Genomic DNA, 23,999 nt, shown 5'->3' with positions numbered 1-23,999 from the left:
ATATTTTTTTCAAATTCAAGACATATGTATGTTTTACTGGTGCACAAAATGAACCGTTTAACATTAACATCGCTGTGTTCAAAGAATAAAACCAATACAATGCACGAACTCACAACAAATTACATATATACCTTTTTACAAAGACTTGACCTTTTTTAATTCAACCACACTGAAATGATTTTAATTTTTAACCTTATGTATTCCAATAATGAACTTATTGTATAAATAAATAAATAACATAGCATAACTATTTATTATTTTTAACATTTTAACAAACACCCATCACCTAATTTCCATCAGGCTAGAATAATAATGAATATTTACTGCAAATCAGTGTGACTTCTGCTGTTGCCTTTGAGAGACCAGTTCAGAATTGCTTCACCTTGGCCACTCTCATGTCATTTTCACAGCAAAGTCTGTTCCTTTTCTTCATCTTTATGTTGTTTTATGTTTTTATGCCGTTCGAATGGCTCATTTAAGTCGGGTGGGTACTTCAATAGACACATCAAAGGGTGCATTTGTTGAATTGGGACACGGCCAGCGTCTGGAGACGCTCGCAGTCCGTGAATCATATGAGTTGAGTGCGTGTCTTGACCTCCGCCGAACCCCTGAGACTGACTCACCGAACCCCTAGGGTTTGATTGAACCCAGGTACCAGAACCACTAGTTTAAACCATAAAACATATTGTATGTCTTAAAACTACACTACTACTACACAAACTGCCTCCATGTAGACCAGCAGCTGGGGGACCCTGTGCCAGAAAAGTTACATAGTGCATGAATGTACCCTCAAAAAACGCTTTGGTGCCAACAAGATTACACAAAACAAAACAACAACATGATTTTACATTATATACAGTATATGCATTTTTAAAATACTATGAAACGTATCTATTTTCCTTTTACTGTAACTCTTATATTCAGACTCTAACAAAAGGCAACAAATGCTTAAGAAATCAGGCAATAATAGCAGAAGTAGCAAGGCCCACTATACTACCTTATTTAAGCCAACAACATATTTGCTGAGTTGTAGTGGTTTTGTGTGGCTCACCAACCACAAAACTAATATTTTCTAAGAGCCCCATATTAACACATTCATCATCTTTAATACAGCGCGCCACTGCTAACACCACAGCATTTATCATACTTAAAACCATTTCCTCTCCAAACTTAGGTTCACAAGTACAAAACAACAATTATACCACTCTTCCCTTGTCTTTTTTTCACGACACCCTGCACCACTGCTCCCCGCGGCACCTTCCCATGTCTGAAAATGCATTCTTGACATGACATCCTCTCCAACGCAAATGTATTAGTCTTAATGAGAAGCAGCAATTAACAAGTTTATATAGCTATCTGACTACAAGTGATTTCCCGAGAGGATTCTGCTGCCATGCTCTAACACACTGCGACGTCTTGTGTGTGTGTCTTTTTTAAAACAAACCCAATCCTGCTTGTGTGTCTACATCTACCATCTTCTTCATATTGTCTAACGCCAGCGGAATTCTAATAAGCAACGCAACCCCCTGTGATCCGTACAAATGAATAATCGCCAATACCCGGGAGAAATGGAAAGCGTGAGATAAGTATAGTCTTCAGATGTGGCGCCCTAATAATCTATAATTGTGCATAATGCTATTTGAATAATAATGCGGCTAGTTCAGAGGAGGATGGGAGATTAGAGCAACCGCTGAAAACCACAATTATAAATATATATACACACATGTTTTTTGCTCATACATAACTAGCAAGATCATTAATCAAAATACAGCAAGATCCCGCAATATGTAAGGACAAGCTAGAGACTTAGAATAGACTAGCAAGACCCGTATTACCTCCCAGCCCCTGTCCCCTCCATGATAAATGTGTAGTGATTCATAGATCTACTTGCAAGACGTGTATTAATTACCATCATTTTACATCATGGCCAGATGCTCTTACACAACCTCCCATCTGTCGGTTTAAGAAAAGCAAGATGAAACTGCACAGGTTTGTGCTCCTGTATCTGACGATCCAAATTAAAATATATACACGGAAATAGATACTTTATATTATGTGTTTGTGAGCTAGTATTTGTCGCACACTTACAATAATAGTACATTAATCTTGTGAAGTAGTTTTCTGGAGTTTAAAGCTCCCAGATTACAATATTTTGTGTTACAATTTTGTTTCCTCATCAAAAACATACCTGGAGTTGTGGTTTGTTTCATTCGGACATATTTAACACACGAACCCTGCATATTTAGGATGTGCACTCTGTTCCATCTTGTGATGTCACATGATAATACAGGAAGTGCTCCACTGTGTTCTTAAACTCCATACACCTTCACTAGAATCATTTGGATAATTTCAGCCCTGGAACTGCCAATCCCGACTGAACAAAAAGTAAAAGGAGCTGTTAACTACCGCTTCATGACATCACAAGGCGGAACAGAGCATTTTGAGCTTTAGAGATGTAGACAGACTAGTAATAAAGATTTAGTCAAATATGTTTGAAACAATATGCACAGTGTAATAGAGGTGTGGCTGCCTTTCTGTGGGTTTGGCTTCTGCGACCACCATCAATTACTCACTCAAGAACACCAACATTTTCATAGTTGGTTGCATTGAATGATAGGCTGACTAAATAACTTATATAAATGGGAAAAAGCAGTAATCTGATATGTTCTCTTTAGCAATGTTGGTGTTAAGATTAGTGTGAAAAGAAATATTATTTGAAATAATACCTAAGTTACCTTGTGTCACTCATTCACATTGTCTAATAGATCACCATTGCTCTTGTACGTGGCCAGCTTTATGAAATTTATCTTGTAATGTTAAAGTCATGTAAATGTGACATAAACAGATAAAACACAAATAAAAAGCACTTTTAATTTTTAGGGTCAAGAGAGAATTACAATAACTTTTTTTTGCTCTAATACTGTCACTTTTTTATGTATTTGAAACCTAAATTATTACATTAATCAGTTGTAGCAACACAGTATATAACTTTTTTTTTTTTTTTTTTTGCCAATTAGTAGACTTGGAAAAAATCATGCTTTTTTTATTTTTCAGATTTTTAATTTTTTTTTATTTATTTATTTACTTATTTTTTGTAGCTTTTATTGCACTTTAAAAACACAGAAAAACATGCATCATTACTGTGAGTGGGCTTGCATTTCCAGAAACCTAACTCCATGCTTGTTTTCATGGGAATGTTGTTTCTTTGGTTATAATATATAATAGTAACATACTGTATCTTTAACTTGATCATCTTGCAAATAATATTTTGTAAAAGTAGAAAGAAAGCCATGTTTTCCAATGGTCGACAAAAGTCAAGTTACCTTATACACAGTTATATAATATATGTGTAATAAAATGTCAGTGGAATTCCTTATTTATCTGAGTGGTCCACGGTAACGAGGGTTTCAAGGTTGCCATGTTTTTACTCCCATCTGGAAGGTTTTTTCACTTCTGAATGCATTCACCTACAGAGGTGAATTCATAATAATGTAATGTAAATATCAATAAAAACACAATTTAGAGTGACCTTCCTCTGCTATAGCCCAAATGGTTATTCCTATGCAAAGTCACATCAGGTTAAATTGACCACATACATTCTCTGAGCAGTACATTGTGTCGGCTTGTTTACAGGTTGACTTCCTGGCCTTGGAGATGAGAAAGGGTAAGGTGAATTTCCTTTGGGAGGTGGGCTCAGGCGTGGGCAGGGTGGAGTATCCAGATCTCACCATCCACGATGGGAACTGGCACCGGATCGAGGCTTCACGGTGGGTACATGCCAGAACGCACTTTCACACATGATACGTTTAAAACCGTTTACATTTTCGCCAATACAAAGGACAGAGACATCTTATAATTTACCTTGAGATTCATTTGAGGGACACTTGTTGGGAGTCTTGTATTTGTGACATGGGAAGTGGCAATTAGCTATAGTAAAGCAATGTAGTTTTGAAATGTGCTAGTGTAAGTGTGTGGTTTGTGGTATGGTATGCTGAATATGTGTAAGCAATGACAACAGGATAACTAATAAAATACTATTACCCACTCAGAAAACATTTATGTTTATATAAGTGACGTTCTTCAACTTCTCTTCGTCTCAACTACAGTCACTCTAGTGCTCCCGTACAGTCTATTTAATTGGTGCACAGAATTGTTTACATAGTGAACAGGATCCATTTTTAAATAACTACACTATTCACAGCCTTAATTTAATTCAGAAGGAACAAATAGTTCATTAACAATGATTCAGTAACTCCTGAATACCATACTGGCTTGTCAAAGCCTGATCTCAGAGCTAAGCAGGTTCAGGCCTGGTTAGTACTTGGATGGGAAAATCAGGTGCCAGTGGCAAAAACTATTGTTGTGTCCTTAGGCAAAACACTTCATCCACATTGTCTTGTATGAATGTGGTGTGTGCCTGAGTGTTTGAGATTGGCAGCCTCACTTCTGTCAGTCTGCTCCAAGGTAGCTGTAGCTTACCACCACCAAGTGTAAAGCGCTTTGTGTCTTGAAAGGTGATATGTAAATCCAGTGAATAAAAAAAAAATAATTATGCAGTTTAAGATTAATAGTTAGGGGTTACGGTATTAATTAAGAAGTTATTAAACTGAATCATTCTTAACAAACTATTATGCAATTTGTATTTTACACATTACATAAATACAAGAAAACTTTTATCTGTCCCCCAAATTCTAAATACAGGGTAAATTAACTTTAATGAATTCATGATTTTGAATAGCATTGTTTTTCATCAAGCTTTATTGAAAATAAAATACCATGTATCAAATGTATTTTTCATCATATCACTTAAGACTGATGTTTCAAATTTCACAATAAAATACTTTTCCTTCAAAGTTGAGGTTGAAAATGGCATTATTGGGTTGATTTGTTAGACCGTATAGCTTCCACCTTAAGCTCACGTCATGCAGCCGTCACATTAGCACAAACACTGATTTACTACAACCTGGGGATACGCTTACATCGAATCTGCTGTATAAAACATATACACTCATTTGGGAAATCAAGACGTGCACTTTCTGTCAGCTTGTGGCACATTATTATTACATCATTACATAGAGACAACCTAGTCCAACAGATACACTCTGTCTTATCCAGTGTATAGAGCATCTTTTTCACAGTGCACACTTGTTCCACACATTTCTATGCTCAAGATTTCCCAAAGGTGCTTTCCAATAGCATCACACTAGCTATCCGTCTTCAAAACGTCTCCCCTCGCTGTACACCACAGTATGAAAGCAAGCTCCGGGCCGCAGATTAATTCGTCTGTAAAATACCACGCTGCTAAAATACCGGGAAGCGCCGTGACAACGAGTTCATAAAAATTGAATTCTTGCTGTTGTAACATTTTCAATCAGTGGAGTTGTCACACAAAAAGTACTGCCAGCCAAACTGAATAACAAGCGATCACTCCTCTGTCTGTAGGAAGGGGTTGACTGGGACCATCGCAGTGTACCCACTAGAGGGGCCCAACGCCGGGATGATGGCCACTCCAGCCAGCGCAGACTCCCCCACCACCTTCACCATCCTGGACGTGGACCAGAACGCATATCTGTTTGTGGGAGGGATATTCGGAACTATCAAGGTATTACGATCACTACTTTTCAATCTAGTTTCAGATGATAGAGTGTTTGTCCATTGATCTGAAGGTTTGCGGTTCAAATCCCGCTCTCGACATAAACTTCATTGTTAGAGCGGTTAGAGCCACCTCGCCCACAGTGAGATGGCTGAACTGGTGTATGAATGGGTGAGTGGTTCTTTGATGTAAAGCGCTTAAAAAATGTGACCATTTACCATATCATTATTTGTTATGGATTGGGTTCACATAAGTTGCCATATTAATAATTGTATGGTAAGTGTATGATCCTTTCAACTGACAGCAATCAGATGTTGGGGTTGAATTACCAGATTATCAGATGTTGGGGCTGAAGCACCACTTTCTGAAGCCATTGTGAAAAAATTATTAAGTATCAATCTGACAGTTAAACAGAAAATTCCACCATAGAATTCAGACCTGTCTCCAGCTCAGTTTAATCTATAGGACTGTCTGTTTGCATTTGCAGAAAGCTGATGCTGTGCGGACCTCTACGTTTGTGGGCTGCATGGGAGAGACTTTCTTGGATGGTAAACCTATTGGACTTTGGAACTACAGAGAGAGACAGGGAGACTGCAAAGGATGTGTTGTCAGGTAATGGCAGTGGTGGATGAAATAATTAATTTTGTTACTAAGTACAGATACAGAGGTAAAAGTTACTCATGTAAAAGTAAAAATCTACTTGAGTAGAATGTACTTTAACAGTAAAAATTTGAAATAGCTAGTAGTTAATAGTTAGTAATTAGTGTTGTTAATTTGTTAGTGTTAAATGTGGTGACATTGATTCAAAAATGATACATAGGTTGGCCCACAGTAACAAAGCAAATCAACTTCTGAATTTTTCTCATGAATTTAGTGTATTTATTTTTGTTTGCTTAAAGCTGAAGCTTGAACTTGAGAACTGGGTTTTACCATGAACATGGTAAAAATAACTCTCCAAATCATATGAAAAGTTCTTTTTTACTTTTCAGTCCAGTTAAAAAATGTAGTTGAGTAGAAAGTGCGGATACCTGCTCTCAAATGTAGTGAAGTGAAAGTAAAAAGTATCCACTGTAAATGCCTAAAAGTTCTATTTAAGTACAGTACTTTACTAATTGTACTTCGTTACCTTCCGCCACTGGGTAATGGAATAAGTAGTAAAGTATATACATAGTAACTCTGGGTTTATGTGTTTTGTAGCCCTCAGAAGTCTGATGGTGAGGGCATAGTGCAGCTGGATGGGGAGGGCTATGCCGCAGTGCCCCGTCCAACCAGATGGAACCCCAACGTCTCCACGGTAACCTTCAAGTTCCGCACGTTCACCTCTGACGCTCTGCTCATGTATTTGGCCACACAAGACATGGTGGGTTCTGTCTGTAATCAATGATGTTGTTATTTATGTGGTTTTCCTGTTGCGTGGCTCATAGACTACTCACATGTCTCTACAGAAGGACTTCATGTCTCTGGAACTGTCAGAGGGTAAGGTAAAGGTGAACTTCGACCTGGGGTCTGGTGTGGGCAGTGCTATCTCCACACATCGCCACAATGATGGGCACTGGAAGTCCCTCACCATGTCCAGAAACAAGAAACAAGGTAGGTTTTGTACAGAAATACAGTTTGTGTTTCATCATCAGACAACCAATGTCGAGGTGCAGTATAGATCAATTGCATTGATAGGCAAGAGTAGCCAAAGAGTTACTGCAAAATATTACTCTAGTAGAACAACAAAGTAATGGTCCAGAAAACTACTCAGTAAAGAGTATAAAGTATTTGTGGAACATAGGAGTAACTGGATCTAACATTTATATTTATATGTTGTTAGTTAATTTAGGAGGAAGAGCAAAACAATAAAAATAAAGCACAAAGGATAGACCACAAAATCCTTTCCTGTCAGCAGAAAAGTACTGTTACACGCAAATTAATCATTCAAATGGGAAGAAAAGTATGTCTGAAAGCTACTCTGAGATTTACAATTCAAGTAAATGTACTTGAGTAACTGTAACTGAGCACTACACATCCGTATTTTACAAAAGATCGTTATAGTTTAAGACCAATGAGTTCTTAAAGAGTTGAATCAGACATTTTCAGACAAATAAAAAACTATAAAGAGTCAATTACAAGACTGAAATTCCAGATGATTTGTGGGCGTGATTGTAAATGTTAATGGTATTGTGAAGCGGGTCTGTCTCAGTTTGAAACACATTTATCTGTATCTGTTCCAAAGCCACTGTGACTGTAGTGGACATTGACAGTGGAGCAGAAGAGAGAATCGTGGCAGTGTCCCAAGGCTCATCTACTGGACTCAACCTCAGAGAGAACCAGAGGATATACTTCGGAGGCCTGCCCACTATTGGAAACTACAGGTAACTACACAACTTTATTTTGTGCATTCATGGAGCGTACAAGAACTGCACATAAACCCTAAATGTCATCTCTTTTACAGCCAATGTTCAGTTCTTTAACTTACATTTAATGATATTTTGATATTTAAAAAGTGATGTATATGTTGTCTAATGAATTATTATGTTTTGTCTTAACAGCATGGTTGCCAGGTAAACAGTTATATTTTGCAGTATACATCCACTCTGCATGAGGCTAGCCACGCTAATGCTACAGTAAAGCACAAATGTACATTATTGTTACTGGCTGATCCACGCTCCTAAGGCTTTTTCAGTTTATTTTTTCTCCAGCAATAATACGTCCTATTCACTTACTACTAGCAACACTTCAAATTATAAAATGGCAGCTAGCGATGTATTGGCTAACGCATTTCACTGTGGAATATAGTAGTTCTGATTGAGCATTAAAATGCCTTTAAAGAGGTTACATCCTTTTCTCCAGTTCCTTCTCGAGCTGCTTCCTTGCTATAGCCCCTTATGTCCCTTATATCCTTGTGTTACCTATGTCCTGTATGTAAATGAGCTGTAACTAATGATGGCTCTCCTCCCCAAAGGTCAGAGGTCACGCTGAAGCGCTATGCAGGCTGCCTTAGGGAGATAGAAGTATCCCGGACTCCATATAATCTCCTCAGCAGCTCCGACTACACCGGGGTCACCAAGGGATGTACTGTGGAGGTAAAGAGCTCATTAGACTGGGGCTGTATCAAGGACATGCTAAAGTTACATATAGCATGTATACATAATACTATATCGATATCTTAAGGGGGAATGTTGATTTAGACTCTTTTAGAATTGTCCCTTTCATATTCTGGTCTGTAAAATTCAATTACAGAAGATTAGATTAAGGCCTGCAGTGAGGATGCCTGTTTTTGTAGGTTTTTCAGTGCAATAAAAACAAGCAAAATGAATAAAGCATGCTGTTTTGCTTAAAAGTTACATACTGGGGCTTTAATTATATTTGATAATTTTAATACAACAAAAAATCCGTCTTTGCAGGCATGTAAAGTAAGTTAATGTATAGGTCGTTATAGTTATTTTGTGCTTATATATATTTGTGTTAGTGAAAAGGCTTACTCTATCTTATCAAAATGATCTTTTGTAATGTTGTTTTTAATTTTATTTTTCACAGTATTTCCACATGTACCTATTTGAGAAAACCTAAGCTTACATATTGGTTGGAGTAATGTTATAGTAATATTCATTTAATAGTAGTATTGGTGTTTGGACGAAACGTGAACCAGTGCAAACTTATGCCCAGTGAACAGCTGTAGTAGCCTGAATAGCCATACAACTTTATGTTCATCTGAATATTTCACATGTTATCAAGACACAAATATATTATAGTTTGTGTGTATTGTGTTTATGTTTATATGTCAGTCCTCATCTGGACCAGCCATATTGAAATCCTATCCCATATTCTCCATCATACCTCTGCAGCTTTATCAATAGTTCATTATGTGCGTGTCAGGCGATGAGTAGCACCTGTGTAAATATGTAAGGCACATTACATATTACATAAATTATACAGACACAGGCATCACCTGGATAACCTCCTCTGCTCGTTCACCTGTTGATGACCTTGAGTTTCACTGCTCCCAGTTCAACATTTCGCACATCTCAATCAGCACTCACTTCCTGTTTCTATCAATAATGCACAACTATCTGGGTATTTAGACATCCATGACAAGTAGATGTACAAGGAGAGGTTAAGGGGTGATGTCGTTAAGAATTGATATGACTCCTTCTATGTTCAAATTATTCATTACAAAATACAACATAGTAACTGATCCCTACTGATAGACTCAGTTGAATAGTAAAAATGTAAACATATAAAGAAAGATTTTTAAGTTTTTGTCAATTTCATTTTGGGCTATTTGGTTTTGACTGATCAACTCAATTATTCTTTGGTAATTTTGTAAAATATCGCTATTCTCATTACACCAAGTAGTAGCATTTCCCCAACACTGCAAGTATGTAGTAATCGCTTTATATTATATTTGTAATACCCTTGTGTTGTTTGTGCTGTTGTAGAACCTGTACACAGTGAGCTTCTCAAAGGCCGGCTACATGGAGCTGAAGGGGCTGTCTCTGGCCGTCGCCACAGAGATAAGCCTGTCCTTCAGTACCCTGAACGACACTGGGACTGTGCTGCTGGCTGTGGGAGGGGCCACCCCTGTCAATCAGCAGGTCAGTGGACATTACAGCCTATCTGAGGAGCTGTGTCTGCAGCTTAGCGTCACTTTTTTGTCTGTATTCAATGCAGGATTTGTATTTTATTTATTTTTTAAAGACATATAGATGTATAAATTCATAAATGTTAAACAGTAACATTTCTATTTGTATCAGTTAAATTTCAGTTAAAACTTCGTACAGTGGTCCATTGATCATCATTACAGTCTTCATCTCACTACAGTCTTCATCTCGCTCCCACAGCCACGTCTATCAAATACTTGCGGTGCACACACAGCCTCAGGCCTAAAACGTACTGCACACGTATTCCATTTTGGACACATATTTTTGAATGCAATAAAAGTGAATGGGGAGAGCCGCGCTGCTCGTGCTAGATGCGCATATGGAGCAGCACCTAGATTTCAGAAAATAGAATCCAGCCTCTTTTTTTGTTGTTTGACACAAGTGTAGGGCCCCATCAAAACATATAGAAAGCATGCATCTGTTGTTGTAATTATACATTTACCATTAGTACAGTGTATCCCTGGGGCAGATATGTATCGACTGAAGGAGTCCAGGTTCAGAAAGACTTAAAATGTAGTTTTAAAACCCTGGCTTTTACCATGGTCAGCCTGCTCAGAGAAGTAAATACAAGCCTTTTTAGCTAGTTATTTTCACTATAGAAAATAACCTAGTGGCTATACAAAGTCATGTCTGATTAGCTTTTCCATGGACAAACACCAGTGCCACATACGTCCTGCTGGAGCTGCCGGTGTGGGTGTCCTCGTGTTGATGCACGACTGTGATTCCGTGAGCTTACGCATGTAAACACTGACATGTGCAGTGTCTTTTACTATGTATCCATACATTGGGTTTACTGTTAGGCTTTGTCAAATCTTGTCTTAATGATATTTTTCCCAACTTCCAAACTGAAAATCCAACTTCAGCAACAATTTTATATGAAAGAAAAATGTAGACAAGCCATACTATCCTTATTGTCAAGGCCTTGTTAAGATTTGATGTGCTTTTCATACATTGTAATACTAAACCGTATCTGACTTTCTTTTCAGGCCCGTAACTTAAACTTCTACAACAACAAGAGGAAGAGGCGTCAGTCGGGCGAGGTAAGTCGTCCTCTCTTTTGTATAAGTGCATATTAATGAGATTAGCATTTGCTGGCTTCAGAGCTAACAGGATTGTCTTGTTTCCAAAATGCACACAGCTTTGGACACATATGGACGTAATGTCAGCCAGCCTGTGTCCACCAGAGGGAGGGCTCTTTTGCTTTTAGCTGACCAGGCAACAAAAGCTACTGTTTAAATGAATGAAGTGGATCTGAGTGCATATTAATGAGATTTGGCCAACTAGACTAATGAAGTTAAAACTCTAATGGACCATCAGTTTGATTCAGATTCTTCCCTTTTTTAGTCTACAGTTTTATTTTTATATTTGACCTTATTTTTATCTAACATGTAGTGACATCTACAAATAAAAGTGTCCCTGGTTGACGTTGATTTTATAGTTAAAAATGTCTATTTTTGAATCCTACATGTATGACTCACTGTATATACAGACCAATGGGTGGACATACAGAGGACAATACTGAATTATTCATACATGAATGAATGAATCAAAATTACTCTGAGTATGTTCATGATGAGGGAACAACATGCTTTAAAGCTACCATATGTAATTAAATTGATCGACCCGCCCCTGTTGTATTTTCACACTTCACCGCTAGATACTAGATACTGCAGCTTGACAGTGCCTTTGGTCTAACAGAAAAAACAGCAGCATTTGAGCCTGAACAAAGTCCAAATAAAATGTGAAATGCTTAATTTTTTTTTTCATCCATCAGTGTTGATACTTGCGTTGATTTTCAACACTTTTGGATCCCATTTTAAATCAAAACAACAGTCCATGTTTATTCTTACTCGTGCTTCTTCTACCACATCACCAAATCTAGTTCTCACATGTATAAGCATATGTGTAACCCTTTATCTTCGCTTGTGTCCCAGTATCCCTCCATCATTACCATGCACGTCCACCTCCACTGTGAAACTTGCTTACCCCTTCTTCAGTCTATGTACCACGTGGGGACAGGGGTTAGCCACAGCTTATCCATCATCGCCGCTTGTTGGATGCATAAATCTATTTTTACTAACTACGCTGGCAGGCAGGGCTGTACGTGTGTGTGTGTGTATGTGTGTGTATGTATGTATGCGGGTGTGTCTATTCCGCCAAAAGGTTAAGAGAGGTTAAAAACACCATCAACTCAACTTGGCCCTGACTAATGGATGTTAGAAAGGGGACAAAGGGGAGAGGGAGCGAAGGAGGCAGAGGGGATAGGAGATGAGGGAAGGGAGAGATGTTTAGAGGTGAACAGAGAAGAGAGAAAGAGGAGAGGATGAGGGAGGATGTGAGGACACGGGAGGAGAGGTGTAGGAAAAGTTTTGAATGGTTCAGCATTAAACGCAAATAATGCACTGATTAAAATCTGCACAATGTAAAGTATAAGTATATATTATGAATGTAACTGAAGTTCAGTGAATCCCAAATGTAGGCATGAAGAATTATGCTGACAAAAAGTTGTAGTTATTGTAGTAGTAGTGATTGTTGATAGTACTAAAGAGATGTTGTGGATATTATTGTCGTTGTAGCATATTTACAACGTGGGGCAATGTTGGTATAAAGATGTAGGCTACAGGCAGTAATAAATAGTAGTAATTATTAGTAATAGTAGTTATTATTTTTATTATTATTATTATTATTAGTAGTAGTAGTAGTTGTAGTAGTAGTAGTAGTAGTAGTAGTAGTAGTAGTAGTAGTAGTAGTAGTAGTTATTAGCAGTAGTAGTAGTAAATTTGTGTTGGGCTGAATTATAGACTAAAGTTCGTATTCCTAGCATAGAAAGTGTTTGACTTCAGTGAAACAGCAGGGGTAGTGCTTGTAGTAGCACTTGTTCTAGTAGCAGTTAGCGTCAGTTCTAGAAACAGTAGTGTTTATTAGCCCAGTTAATAAGTCTACACTACACTATAACCACCCCTCTCAAACAATCTATACAGACATATTTGCATGTATGGGCAAATATGAAGGGGGTAGATGGCCAAACTGGCTGAAATAATGAGGACTGTGCAGTGAATGGAATGTGCAATATTTTGGATGGTGCAATTAAAGGAATTGTGCAATGAGTGAAATGTGCAATTTTTATTTTGACCTTTTTGTGACCCCAGCCCTTGGGACAACGGATGGAAATTAGCCTCTGGCCATAATCCGGTGTGTTTAGTTTCATGTTGAATCATGTCTGTTCATTAATATGCATTGTTCTAATGAAATAAATAAATAAGATAAATAAATAAAACAGCAGCTGAATGATTGTGTATGCATTGGTCTCCACAGTGGCTGCTCGCTGCTGCCTGTGTTTCCTTTTCTTGTATAAATTGACTAAACATGTGAGTTCATTTGTGATAAAGTGCCTTTGTCTCTGCGTGACACGGCGCTGTCTCTGCATCCTTATGTGTGTGCGTCTTTATGGGTTTGTGAGAGCGAGCCGTGCGCCCAGCTTCATGTTGTAGCTACATCTCACTTCAATTTGTCCCCACCTCAAATTGAAATTCCATTTTCAGGTGGTAAATTGTCTCCCACTTCGCCCTCTGGCACACACTGAATTAAAATTCAAATTAGCCTGACCCTGCTCGGCTGCTCTCACCACCTCTGTCTGTCTGCACACTTCTGCCTCTGTGCTCTGCTCCTCTCTCACATGGGCTTCTCCTAGTCCTCTGACAGGCCACCAATTTTACACTTTTGTCCATTTATGCTATGGACCAGAAGTCAAAATCTTTGCTGTTTCCCAAGACTTAATCCAATCCACCTTAGTTTAATATATATATTAATCCACACTAGTTATATAGCACATTTTCTAAACTGAAGATTTCTCAAAGACTGCACAAAACATCATACAAAAAACAAAACAATTGTTCTAGTGCTCATGAAAGCAATAATCTAAATAGAACCAAGAGAGTACTTTAAAGCTACCATCCATAATTAGACTGGCTGACCCAGCCCTGAGGTATTCTCACATATCACCACTAGATGGTATCTATGTTATTACAGTCTGATAGTGCGCCAGCTTTGGCCTGACAGAAGAAGAGCAGAGAGCACAGGTGAGTCTGAACAAAGGCCAGGTGAGGGGAGAGTTCACATCTGCCATCTATCTACAAAAAAATTTATAAATGTACACTTTCAAATAAACAACAAATAGTACCTGAAAACAATAACAGTAAAAACTTGACAAAGATGAATACTATAAAATGAATAAATGCAATGATATAACGACACAGAGGACCACACAGCTCACACGGCGCTAGAACCCTAGAGCTAGAGCACTATGAGTAAGTTAGCTTGTGTTTGTGTTGCAGCCGTACCTGTCGGTGATGTTAAACCAGGGAGCTCTGGAGGTGCTACTCTTCACTGGGACTCACACCCCACGCAGGGTCATCAGACGCCCAGAGCAGGGCATCCTCCACGACGGGCGGGAGCACTCACTGCGTATTGAGAGGCTGGCCGGCAGGTGGGTCAGGCTTAAGCTTTGACTTAGACACACCTTTATTCATCTGCAAGGAAAAGTGTGGTATCCATAGTAAAACAGGGACTTCTGATGGTCAAATTAAGGAACTAAATCTAGTAATTCAGGAAAAAAAATCTTCTAAAAAAATTGTAACTTAAGAAGACTGGACTAACTAGACTAATCAGATAACCCCATAATTAGATCAGATTTTTGGTTTGAAACATTCTGTGCCTGTAAACTTTTCCAGGCTTAAAAAAAAAAAGGCAGTTGTATATTTTGTGATTTTTTTTCTTCCCCTTAAAGCTGTGATTGTTTTTGTCAGAACCTTTGCAGTGCAGGTGGATGAAGAGCCAAAGAAGGAGGTCGGTCTTCCGAACGACCAGCCCATGGTGTTCCAAAGGGTTTTCTTGGGAGGTATTCCAGCAGAAGTGGAGCAGACCTCCAACAGAGTCAATGTGCCATTTAAGGGCTGTATCTGGAACCTCATGATCAACACTGTGTAAGTTACACACAGTTTCAGTTTAATCACATTAGTATAGGTATCATCGTATTATTAGTCTGTCTACATCTCCAAAGCTCAAAATGCTCTTACACCTCGTGATGTCATGAAGCAGTTGTTTTTAAGTGAACCTTTTAACCTTTAGTTCAGTAGAGACTGGCAATTCCAGGGTCCCATTCTCTAGAGAGATAGATATGTTTAATGTCGTTAAAACATAATGCCCATCTTCTTATCTCCATGGAGACAACCCTCCACCTGAAGAGTTACATAATGTTTCTTTAACAGGCCCAACTAAAGAAACATTACAGGATATCCAGTGTTTTTTCACAAGGACTAGAGACAGAAAAATTCATTGTATTTTTGTTTCATATTAATGTTATTATGGACCAGTGATCTGGTAGGCATCTAGTTATTTAGTTAGTTAGTGATTCAATGCATTTCAATATGTATTTTATAAGAACAAATATGGTATATATGATTATTCTTCATTCTTTATAGATTTTAACCTTGTGAACTCAAAATATACTTATAATGGGTATCATATGTCATACTCAGCTTAATACCGCCAAGTAACAGTGACGTGAGTAAGTAAGAATTTCCAGTGCCAAAATCATTAGTGGCATTTTTACATTTACAATTTGAACCACGTCCAGACAGCGCTAAGATTTCCATTGTGCTGCGACCCGTGCTGCTCCTGCTTCTACCCATGCAAATGAAATCTGATTTTTCTATTAAAACCCTGTCAGGCCCTGCGCTATAATCAGATCAAATCAAGAAGGACTCTGGAATAAGTGAGACTGGCCATTTGAGAGGGAGGAGGAGGAGAGGTGATGGATTTGGAGTGTGGGGGGCTTCTGACATCTCCAGATAAATCAGACCTAAAAGCACCAGAGTCAGCAGCAGGATTCTATGTGTTTAGCCCGAGTTAAAGCACTGATGCAGGCACAACTGACCTGCGAACCTCCTCCTCACAGTTCTCCTAGAATCACAGATGTGGAACTAGGCAAGGGAAAGTCACCAGGAACTTAATACCACTACTATTATTATTAGTACTGCTTCCTGTATCAATATCACTACAAATACTATTCCTTATACCAATACTACTACTTACCAGTAAACTTTAGATACCCAAGGCAAAACAGTTTTGTAAAGAGTATTTCTTAAGTAAATATAAACGTATAAAAAAACAACAAATGTATTGATTGTGTGATTGGCTGATGGTGCAACTACTCCCAACTACTTCTAATTCCAGTATCACTACTACTTCTTCTACTGCCACTAGTACTGTTATTACTTCCACTTTTACTACGACCATCAGCACTATTATTTTTACTACTACCAGTACTACTACAACTACAACTACTATTGCTTAAACCAGAAGTACCACCACTACTTTAGGGGTGACAGTGGCTCAGTGGTCAGAGCAGTGGTCCCCCAACATAAAGGTTGGAGGATCAACTCCCAAGTTCTGTCATTGTGTCCTTAGGCAAGACACTTCACCCACATTGCCTAGTATGAAAGTGGTGTGCGTCAATTATTGGTGGTCGGAGGCCTCGCTTCCGTCAGTCTGCCCCAGGCAGCTGTGGCAGGCATGTAAAGCTACAACTACTATACAAGTACTACTACCACTTCCACTGCTACTACCATTACTACTACAACCACAAGTATAACGACATTCTTCTACTTCATCTTCTACTCCCACTAACCTACTGCTTCTACTTTTACTACACATGCTACAACCCCTTCCAGTACTACTACAGTTGTTAGTTCTCCTTTTGTAGAATTACTACTTACACTGCAACAACTATAACTGTTACTGCTACTTGTGATAGTGGCACTACTACTACTACTGCTTTTACAACAGCCACTTATCCTACTACTACTATCCTATTCCTTCAGTGTAAGTCAATAAAACCACTTTTTCTGTGTAAAAGTGTGTAGTTACCATCTTGCTGTTTTGCCATCGTGCTTAATTGTCTCCTCTTCTTCAAATATAGTTAGCTGTGCAGTCGGAGGTCATGATGTTATGATTATGATACGGGCTTGGTCTCATTTTGCGTCTACAGCAGTAATCAAGCTGTCCGCCATCATAAACCTCCTCATAACTCAAATCATACTTCTCTCTCCTCTCAGAGTCTACATTTTACCTGGTTTCACCCCAGTACTTCACTACTGATCCTTGTACAAGTGCCTCCCTGGCTTAGCTCAGCATTATAAAGAATACATGTGTGTGTATCTGTTTGAATTGTTATTATAGGGGAGGTACAGTAGCTTAGTTGGTAGTCCACTGATCCAAAGGTTGGTGGTTCGAATCCCTCTCTCGACTTAAACATCATTGGTTGAGGTCTGATCCACTGATCCACAGGTTGTGTATGAATGTGTGGTAGTTCTCTGATGTGTGAAATTACAGGTATACTCAACAATGAACAAAGTACAATAGTAGTAGGGCTGCAGGATATGATGGTAAAAACTGAAATGTCATCGTTTTAGCGATTTATTGTGATTCAGTGCTTCTCTGTTTAAACACAGACATTTTTCCCCACCCACTCCACCTATTTGCCAGCCTCTGTTACGCTCTGAGCAGGATAGTCAAAAGTATTGACAATCAAATAGTAATCGATACTAAAACTAGTATCAAAAGTAGATACTCATTTGAGCAGGTAGCAGTACTAAACTAATCTAATTCATAGGACAGAAATAAACCTTTCCTGAATAACTTTCTTGAGCTGTATCAGAACAAATATAAGACACAGAGACCAGTATACACGCATGGACCACCATGGGACCTACCTGGACCACTGAGAGATTACACAAATATAAAGCCAGGTCGTAATATAAAAGAAAGTACTGTTATTTAATGTTGAAAATCTCATTCTATTGTCTAATTAAAGAATGTTTTTCACTGTAGAATTGGAATTGGTATTGAGAAACTAGTATAGGCCTATTCCATTGAAACACTAGCTAGTGACAGGTGGATTCAGCAAGTGTGGACACTCAGAAGAATAAAATAGTTGCAGTTACATTTTAAAGACAAGATAACATACATCAAATTTAAATATTACATTTCAAAAAATAAAAATTGCGATGACATAATTTCTTTTGCCATATCACCAAAAGGCCTGGCTCTCTATTTGCATGCCCTCACTTAAATAGAGGTCAGAGTAATAAAAATCCTTGTCATACTAATTACACATTAATGTATCAGCAATAAAAATAAACTGAATGCTCCCTCTAGATTATGTACATTGTATAAACGCCCTGTGCCCTATTGTTTCTCATGTACTTGAGCAAAATATATTCTGCCCCAGTACAGATATATTTTAAGCAGCTCCTGAGGTCAAATGTCCACTGCGTGCTGTTTGCATCTAACTATAAAGCATTTTATTGTTCGATTATCAAGTCCATGTTAGCATGCTAGTTGGTGTTAACTTTACCATCATGACAAAAGTCTGCACTGGTCTCTGCGTGTTGAAAAAACACTTATAAACATATCGCGTTGCCTAATTAGGATATTCGGAATGCATATCTTTGGATCACTGAAAACCATTTAAAATGAACTAGTTCTGTTTTATTTAAAAAAATCTGGTACAGCTCCTTTAAGAAAATGTGTCTTTCCTATTACCACTGTTGTGTGTCTCTTGCAGCCTGTCAGACTTCTCTCAGCCCGTGTCATTTGTGAACGCTGACATCGGGAGGTGTCCCAGCCTGGCTCCTGCCCCTCCTCCTCCCCCCCTCCTGCCTGAGCCCACTGCCACCGCTGCCCCTGCTGCTACAGCTCCAGGCCCCGCGGTGCGTGTCTCATACATGCACTGAATCACAAACATACATATGCATACTACTGGACAGCCCTGTGGTAGGGTGTCAACATGTTTACTTTGTCATAGGTCAATCTTCATAAAAATGGTGGATGATGAATACTTTAAGGTTGTCTATAGGTGTTTTCTTGATCTCATCACGTTTGGTAGCATTTTTACTGTTTGGCTAGCACCCTCACCTCACAGCAAGAAGGTTCCAGTTTCATCTCCTGGGCCTAGCTAAAACATGCACAAAAGGCGAAATTTTCAAGCATAATTCAATAGCACAATACAGCAGACATAAAGTAAAATGTACACGTTTTAAAACAGAAAAAACACAATGTTAGTAAGCATCTGTATTACTGACAATAGATAAAACAAGCCTACTAAAAATATGTTTCAAATAAGCCTACATAGTAAATGGCCATAAAACAGTTATTCTGAATTGCATTGACTCACCATTAGGCTACAGTGACACCACCCTGTCAAAAAGTAGTGAGAGTGGGCTATATCTCAAGGCTCTTACCCACAGTTCATAGTGTGACAGCAGCCTGTGTGCCTGCTGTGTTAGCTTAGCGCTCCATCACACGCCACTGCCACAGCCCATTAACTTTTCTTTATGGCGCCTTTAGCCTTGAGCCACTAAACCCCACCTTTGGCAGCATGTCATACAGCACGCAGCCACAACGCTACGCTAGGCTAACTGTGCGTACCATTTGTGCTTTATGGGCCCGTGGCAGCCAAAACACTCCCAGCTAACATTTAGCCCCAATGCTAAGAGCCTGGCTGTGAATCTCCATCACCTCCACTACAGCGGGTGAGGTATATTTCATACTTTTAATGTGCTGTATGTCTGAGTGCAGTCACAGGAGATGAGTCGCCCAGTTAGTCGCTAAACTACTCCTCTAAAACACATTGATCAGGAAGGAGATGTCATAGGGCAGGTCTCTTGTTTTATACGATACATGTAGACCACAGCTGTTCTACAATGAACACATGTTGTTTTGTGTATTCCCACAGCTCTATGTTCTCACGGCTCTATGTTCTCCCAGCCATAAAGTATATCCATAAATCTTTTCATCCTAGCCCTAACCTTAACCATAATTCTACAAGAAAATAAAGAATGTGGGAACATTCTTTATAAAGTTATAGGAACATTGAGCTGGTCTGGTTCATTTAACACAGGGGTGTCCAAACTTTTCTCATTAAGGGCCACATATAAAAACACAGACAAAGCTGAGGTTCGATTGAGGGCTACAGACTGGTCACCAATACAGTGAATAATACAAATCTGCATTATTATTACAAGTTAGACTGAACCACTAGACCTTTATTCATGTTTACATCCTCAATGGGACACATTAAATATTTGATATGAGCTTGTTAAAGTAGATTTTCAGAAATGTACAGTAAAAAGTACTGTTTAAAATAATATCAGCCAATTTACCTGGAAGCTTGAGGGCCAAGAAAAATTGGTCTGTGGGCTGCATTTGGCCCCTTGGCAACAGTTTGGGTATGCCTGATTTAACGCTACAGGATCTTAGTGGTAGAGATTGTTATCTTAATCTGTAAACCACCTTGTGAGTCTTGGTCTGTGAAAACCGCTCTCGAAATACAATTTACTTACCATATTTTCCAGACTATAAGTCACAGTTTTTTTAGTTTGGCCGGGGGTGCGACTTATATGTGAAATTATTCAAATATATAATTTCACATCTTCGTTATTGTCACACTGACAACTGTGCGAGGGCACTCTAGGCTTGAGTACCAGTATCTACTACTCCTGTGCCATTGAAAAATTTTAATTTCAACATTACGGTAATTTAAAAAATATCTTAGAAAGACTGAACAAAAATGCCCCCTAAATGAAAATCGTATTCTGCTGAGTCTCATGACAGCCACTCAGAAGAGGAAGTGGCGCTTCATCTACCTCCAGAGTTGGTGGAGTTGTTCAGAAGCCACACCGAGGATGAAGAATTTGATGGATTTAGTGATTTGGAGTGAGATCAAGAGTAAACTTGTTAGTTTGTTTTTTATCCTTTAGTTATCTGATTAATTGTTAATATCTTACGTTAACATACCAGACACATATTCAGTTCGCTATCTATGCTTCATGTAGCTGAAACTGCTATTCAGCCTGTTTTTCTCTATTTTATTGTTATTATTATAACTTGCCTTTAAGCATAAAATATCTGTTCTTGGCCTCGGATTTTGTAAAATAAATTTCCCCCCAAAATGCGACTTTATAGTCTGGAAAATACAGTACTTGCGTACTTACCTACTTACGTAGATGCTCATTCACCAGGTCAAAGGTAAGACAATCAGTCTTTACTCTCAAGATTCAATAAAGTTAGATACTTCTCACAAGTGTGGTACTGAAGACTGTTTTTACGGTCTTGGGCTCGTCTCAGACTGCAAGCAAATTTCATCGTGGTCTTGGACTGGAGGACTCCAGTTATGAACGCCAAAAAAGTGTTGTGGAAATTGGCTTGAAACAGGGTTTCTCAAACTGTGGGTGAGGGTCCAAAAAAGGGGTGCAGTGTGTCTTAGTACAGGGCCATTTGTTTGGCTTATTTGAAGCTTAAACCAGATGAAATGGAGATCGCTTTATTAAAAAACAACAACCATCATATACATGTTCCCAAATGATCATAAAATACAAATAAAAGATGGTCTGGATTTGGTCTGGACTTGGTCTCAACGGGCCGTGGTCTTGTCTCAGTCTCGACCCTGTGGTCTTGGACAGGTCTTGGTCTTGATTAGTGCGGTCTTGACTACGGTACTTCCTATCATGAAATATATAATATTTTAGTTCTGGCTACAGTTGCTTACGTAGGGGTCACTGAGGAATGCAAGTATAATTTGCTAATGTAAAGCACATGTCCCTTGCAAACAACACCAAGGACACTAAAAGCTTTGTAGATAACTGTCTCCTATTGGCTGAGTCTACTCTGAATAGTCTTTGTGAGGAGGTTTTGTGCTGGTGCCACATCAGGTAAAACTCCGACGTCTCCCATTTTGTGAGGACTTGACCTTTCGGTTCTGAACATCACTTCTTAACTGTGAGATTATGAAAAGGCTTTGGCTCCCTGTGTCCCTGTGGCCTTGAGGCTGTGGAGTGTGCTTCAACAAATACAACCACTGCAATCTCACACTAAAACACATCTGCTTTGGATATTATGAGCCACCACTGTCCTTTTGAAGTATAAAGAATTCTTAACATTTTGCCTTTTTCTGAACCATCATTTTATTAGATTGAGGTGATGATTTGGCATTTACACATCAAATTCTTCAGAACAGAATGTCACGGTGAAAAATGTGATTAGTCTAAACAGCACTGAACTGTCTTTAACACTGCACACAAACTCTAGTGTTAAACATAATCTGAGAGCCTCACCGTTTCCTTTCCTCAGAGTTAAACTTGTAGCTTTTTACTCTCTGCATTGATGGATGTTTTTGTGACAGTGCTAGCTAATTAGTCGCTTAAATCACAGCCTTCTTATTTCCCCTAGTCGCAGTGAAAATAAACTCAAGCAAGGAGAAAACACAGTAAACTTACAAACTAAAAAGAGACAAGAAACAAACTCTGATAAGTGTTTCAACTGCAAAACAAGTACTTTGGGTAAACCACTGACCATAGTGCTAGTACATGAGGAGGCAATCAGGAGAACAAGCTGTATTTCCCCATGTCTTCCTTTATACTTTGTTCCTTAAAACCCCAATTTGTAATTAGACTGGCCGACCTGGCACTGTTGTATTCTCACATATCGCCACTAGATGCCATGTACATTACGGCTGTCTGAAATTGTGCCAGCTTTGGCCTGACAGAAGAAGACCAGATGAGGAGAGGGTGGAGCATCCATTGGTAAAAAAATAAAAAATAAAACAAAGTAAGATAGTAGCTTTAAAGGTCGACCAGTTGCTTCTCTTTATAGAAATGTCATTGCTTTGCCAAGATGTTCTATACTATGCCATTCATTTTAAATATTTTGCATTCAGTTACTTCTGTTTGCATCGCTAAAAATTCCTTGTGTACGGGCTTGCCTAGAGATCTGATCTGTAACTTGATCTGGTGGCAGTACCTGCTTCTCTCCATCGATATATTGTCTAAACTGTTTATGACTCTGTACCATACTGTGGAATATAGGCATGGAGATGAGCAGGTGGTGAACTCTCCAACAAAAGTGCACCTTTAATTTCTAACTGGCAATACATAACACTCAAGATCAATGCAGGAAAGTTTGTCCTCCACTCCTCTATATTTGTGCTATTCTTCAATGCGACGGGCGACTGGGTAGTATTGGTTAGGAGTAATTAGCATTGTAAACCACACTGAACCAATCAACTCTCCGCTACACACTGAAATGACCACTATTGCACTATAAACTTTTACTTACATGCTCACTTCCTGTTTTTTAGAAGACCACGCCCCCTGCCTTACCTGTGGCCCAAACACCTGCTGCTCCCACCGAACCAGACGCTGAGACGGTATGAACTTTCTCAATATATTTTCATACAACCTTTATTATTACACAACACATTATTCACTAGTACATGTAAACACTTTTGCAAACGAGGGCTCAACTGGACTTTTTCCCTCGCCTGTGTGACTGCTTGTCTATGTTCTGTTGTGGTCTGCCTGATTTACTCCGCACCATTACTGTAATTGGATGGGTAATGCCCTGTCTCCCCTCCCTGCTCGGACATTTTATGGTAAAATGGATATTCTGGATCAATTTGAGGAGTGACTATAGAGGAGATAGATGTGGGGTCCTCCTTCACTACACCATAAACCACAGGGCTCTATATGAACCCTTAGGTCTTTAAAACAAGTATGTGCTTAACCTGCAACAGCTACAGGAAAGTGCTGGTCAAAGGTCAAACTTACATCACTGGTAACAATTTATAATAACTACACCTTACTTAGCATTTTTAGCAAGAAAGTCTTACTTCATAATGCACAAATAATTTATTAAGAATG

General features: G+C 38.8%; 1 protein-coding gene across 4 annotated transcripts in view; it reads left to right on the top strand.

The window, feature by feature from the left end:
• Nucleotides 1–23,999, top strand: part of lama2 (laminin, alpha 2) — a 236,485-nt gene that overhangs the window by 201,470 nt on the left and 11,016 nt on the right. For 3 of the 4 annotated variants that reach the window (XM_055232139.1, XM_055232138.1, XM_055232137.1), the window contains 13 exons: nucleotides 3,634–3,767; nucleotides 5,443–5,602; nucleotides 6,081–6,205; nucleotides 6,791–6,953; nucleotides 7,039–7,183; nucleotides 7,815–7,953; nucleotides 8,544–8,664; nucleotides 10,021–10,176; nucleotides 11,229–11,282; nucleotides 14,577–14,728; nucleotides 15,048–15,224; nucleotides 18,869–19,013; nucleotides 23,438–23,506. In XM_055232139.1, the coding sequence (XP_055088114.1) occupies nucleotides 3,634–3,767; nucleotides 5,443–5,602; nucleotides 6,081–6,205; nucleotides 6,791–6,953; nucleotides 7,039–7,183; nucleotides 7,815–7,953; nucleotides 8,544–8,664; nucleotides 10,021–10,176; nucleotides 11,229–11,282; nucleotides 14,577–14,728; nucleotides 15,048–15,224; nucleotides 18,869–19,013; nucleotides 23,438–23,506 (1,740 nt within the window). Of the gene's footprint in view, nucleotides 1–3,633; nucleotides 3,768–5,442; nucleotides 5,603–6,080; nucleotides 6,206–6,790; nucleotides 6,954–7,038; nucleotides 7,184–7,814; nucleotides 7,954–8,130; nucleotides 8,143–8,543; nucleotides 8,665–10,020; nucleotides 10,177–11,228; nucleotides 11,283–14,576; nucleotides 14,729–15,047; nucleotides 15,225–18,868; nucleotides 19,014–23,437; nucleotides 23,507–23,999 lie in introns of all 4 variants that reach the window. The other variant, XM_055232136.1, reaches the window with a different exon arrangement.

Source organism: Periophthalmus magnuspinnatus, chromosome 24, assembly GCF_009829125.3.
Source record: "Periophthalmus magnuspinnatus isolate fPerMag1 chromosome 24, fPerMag1.2.pri, whole genome shotgun sequence".
Lineage (NCBI taxonomy): Eukaryota > Metazoa > Chordata > Actinopteri > Gobiiformes > Gobiidae > Periophthalmus > Periophthalmus magnuspinnatus.
The sequence above is the reverse complement of the archived record's forward strand: the minus strand, read 5'-3'. Positions and strand labels throughout refer to the sequence as shown.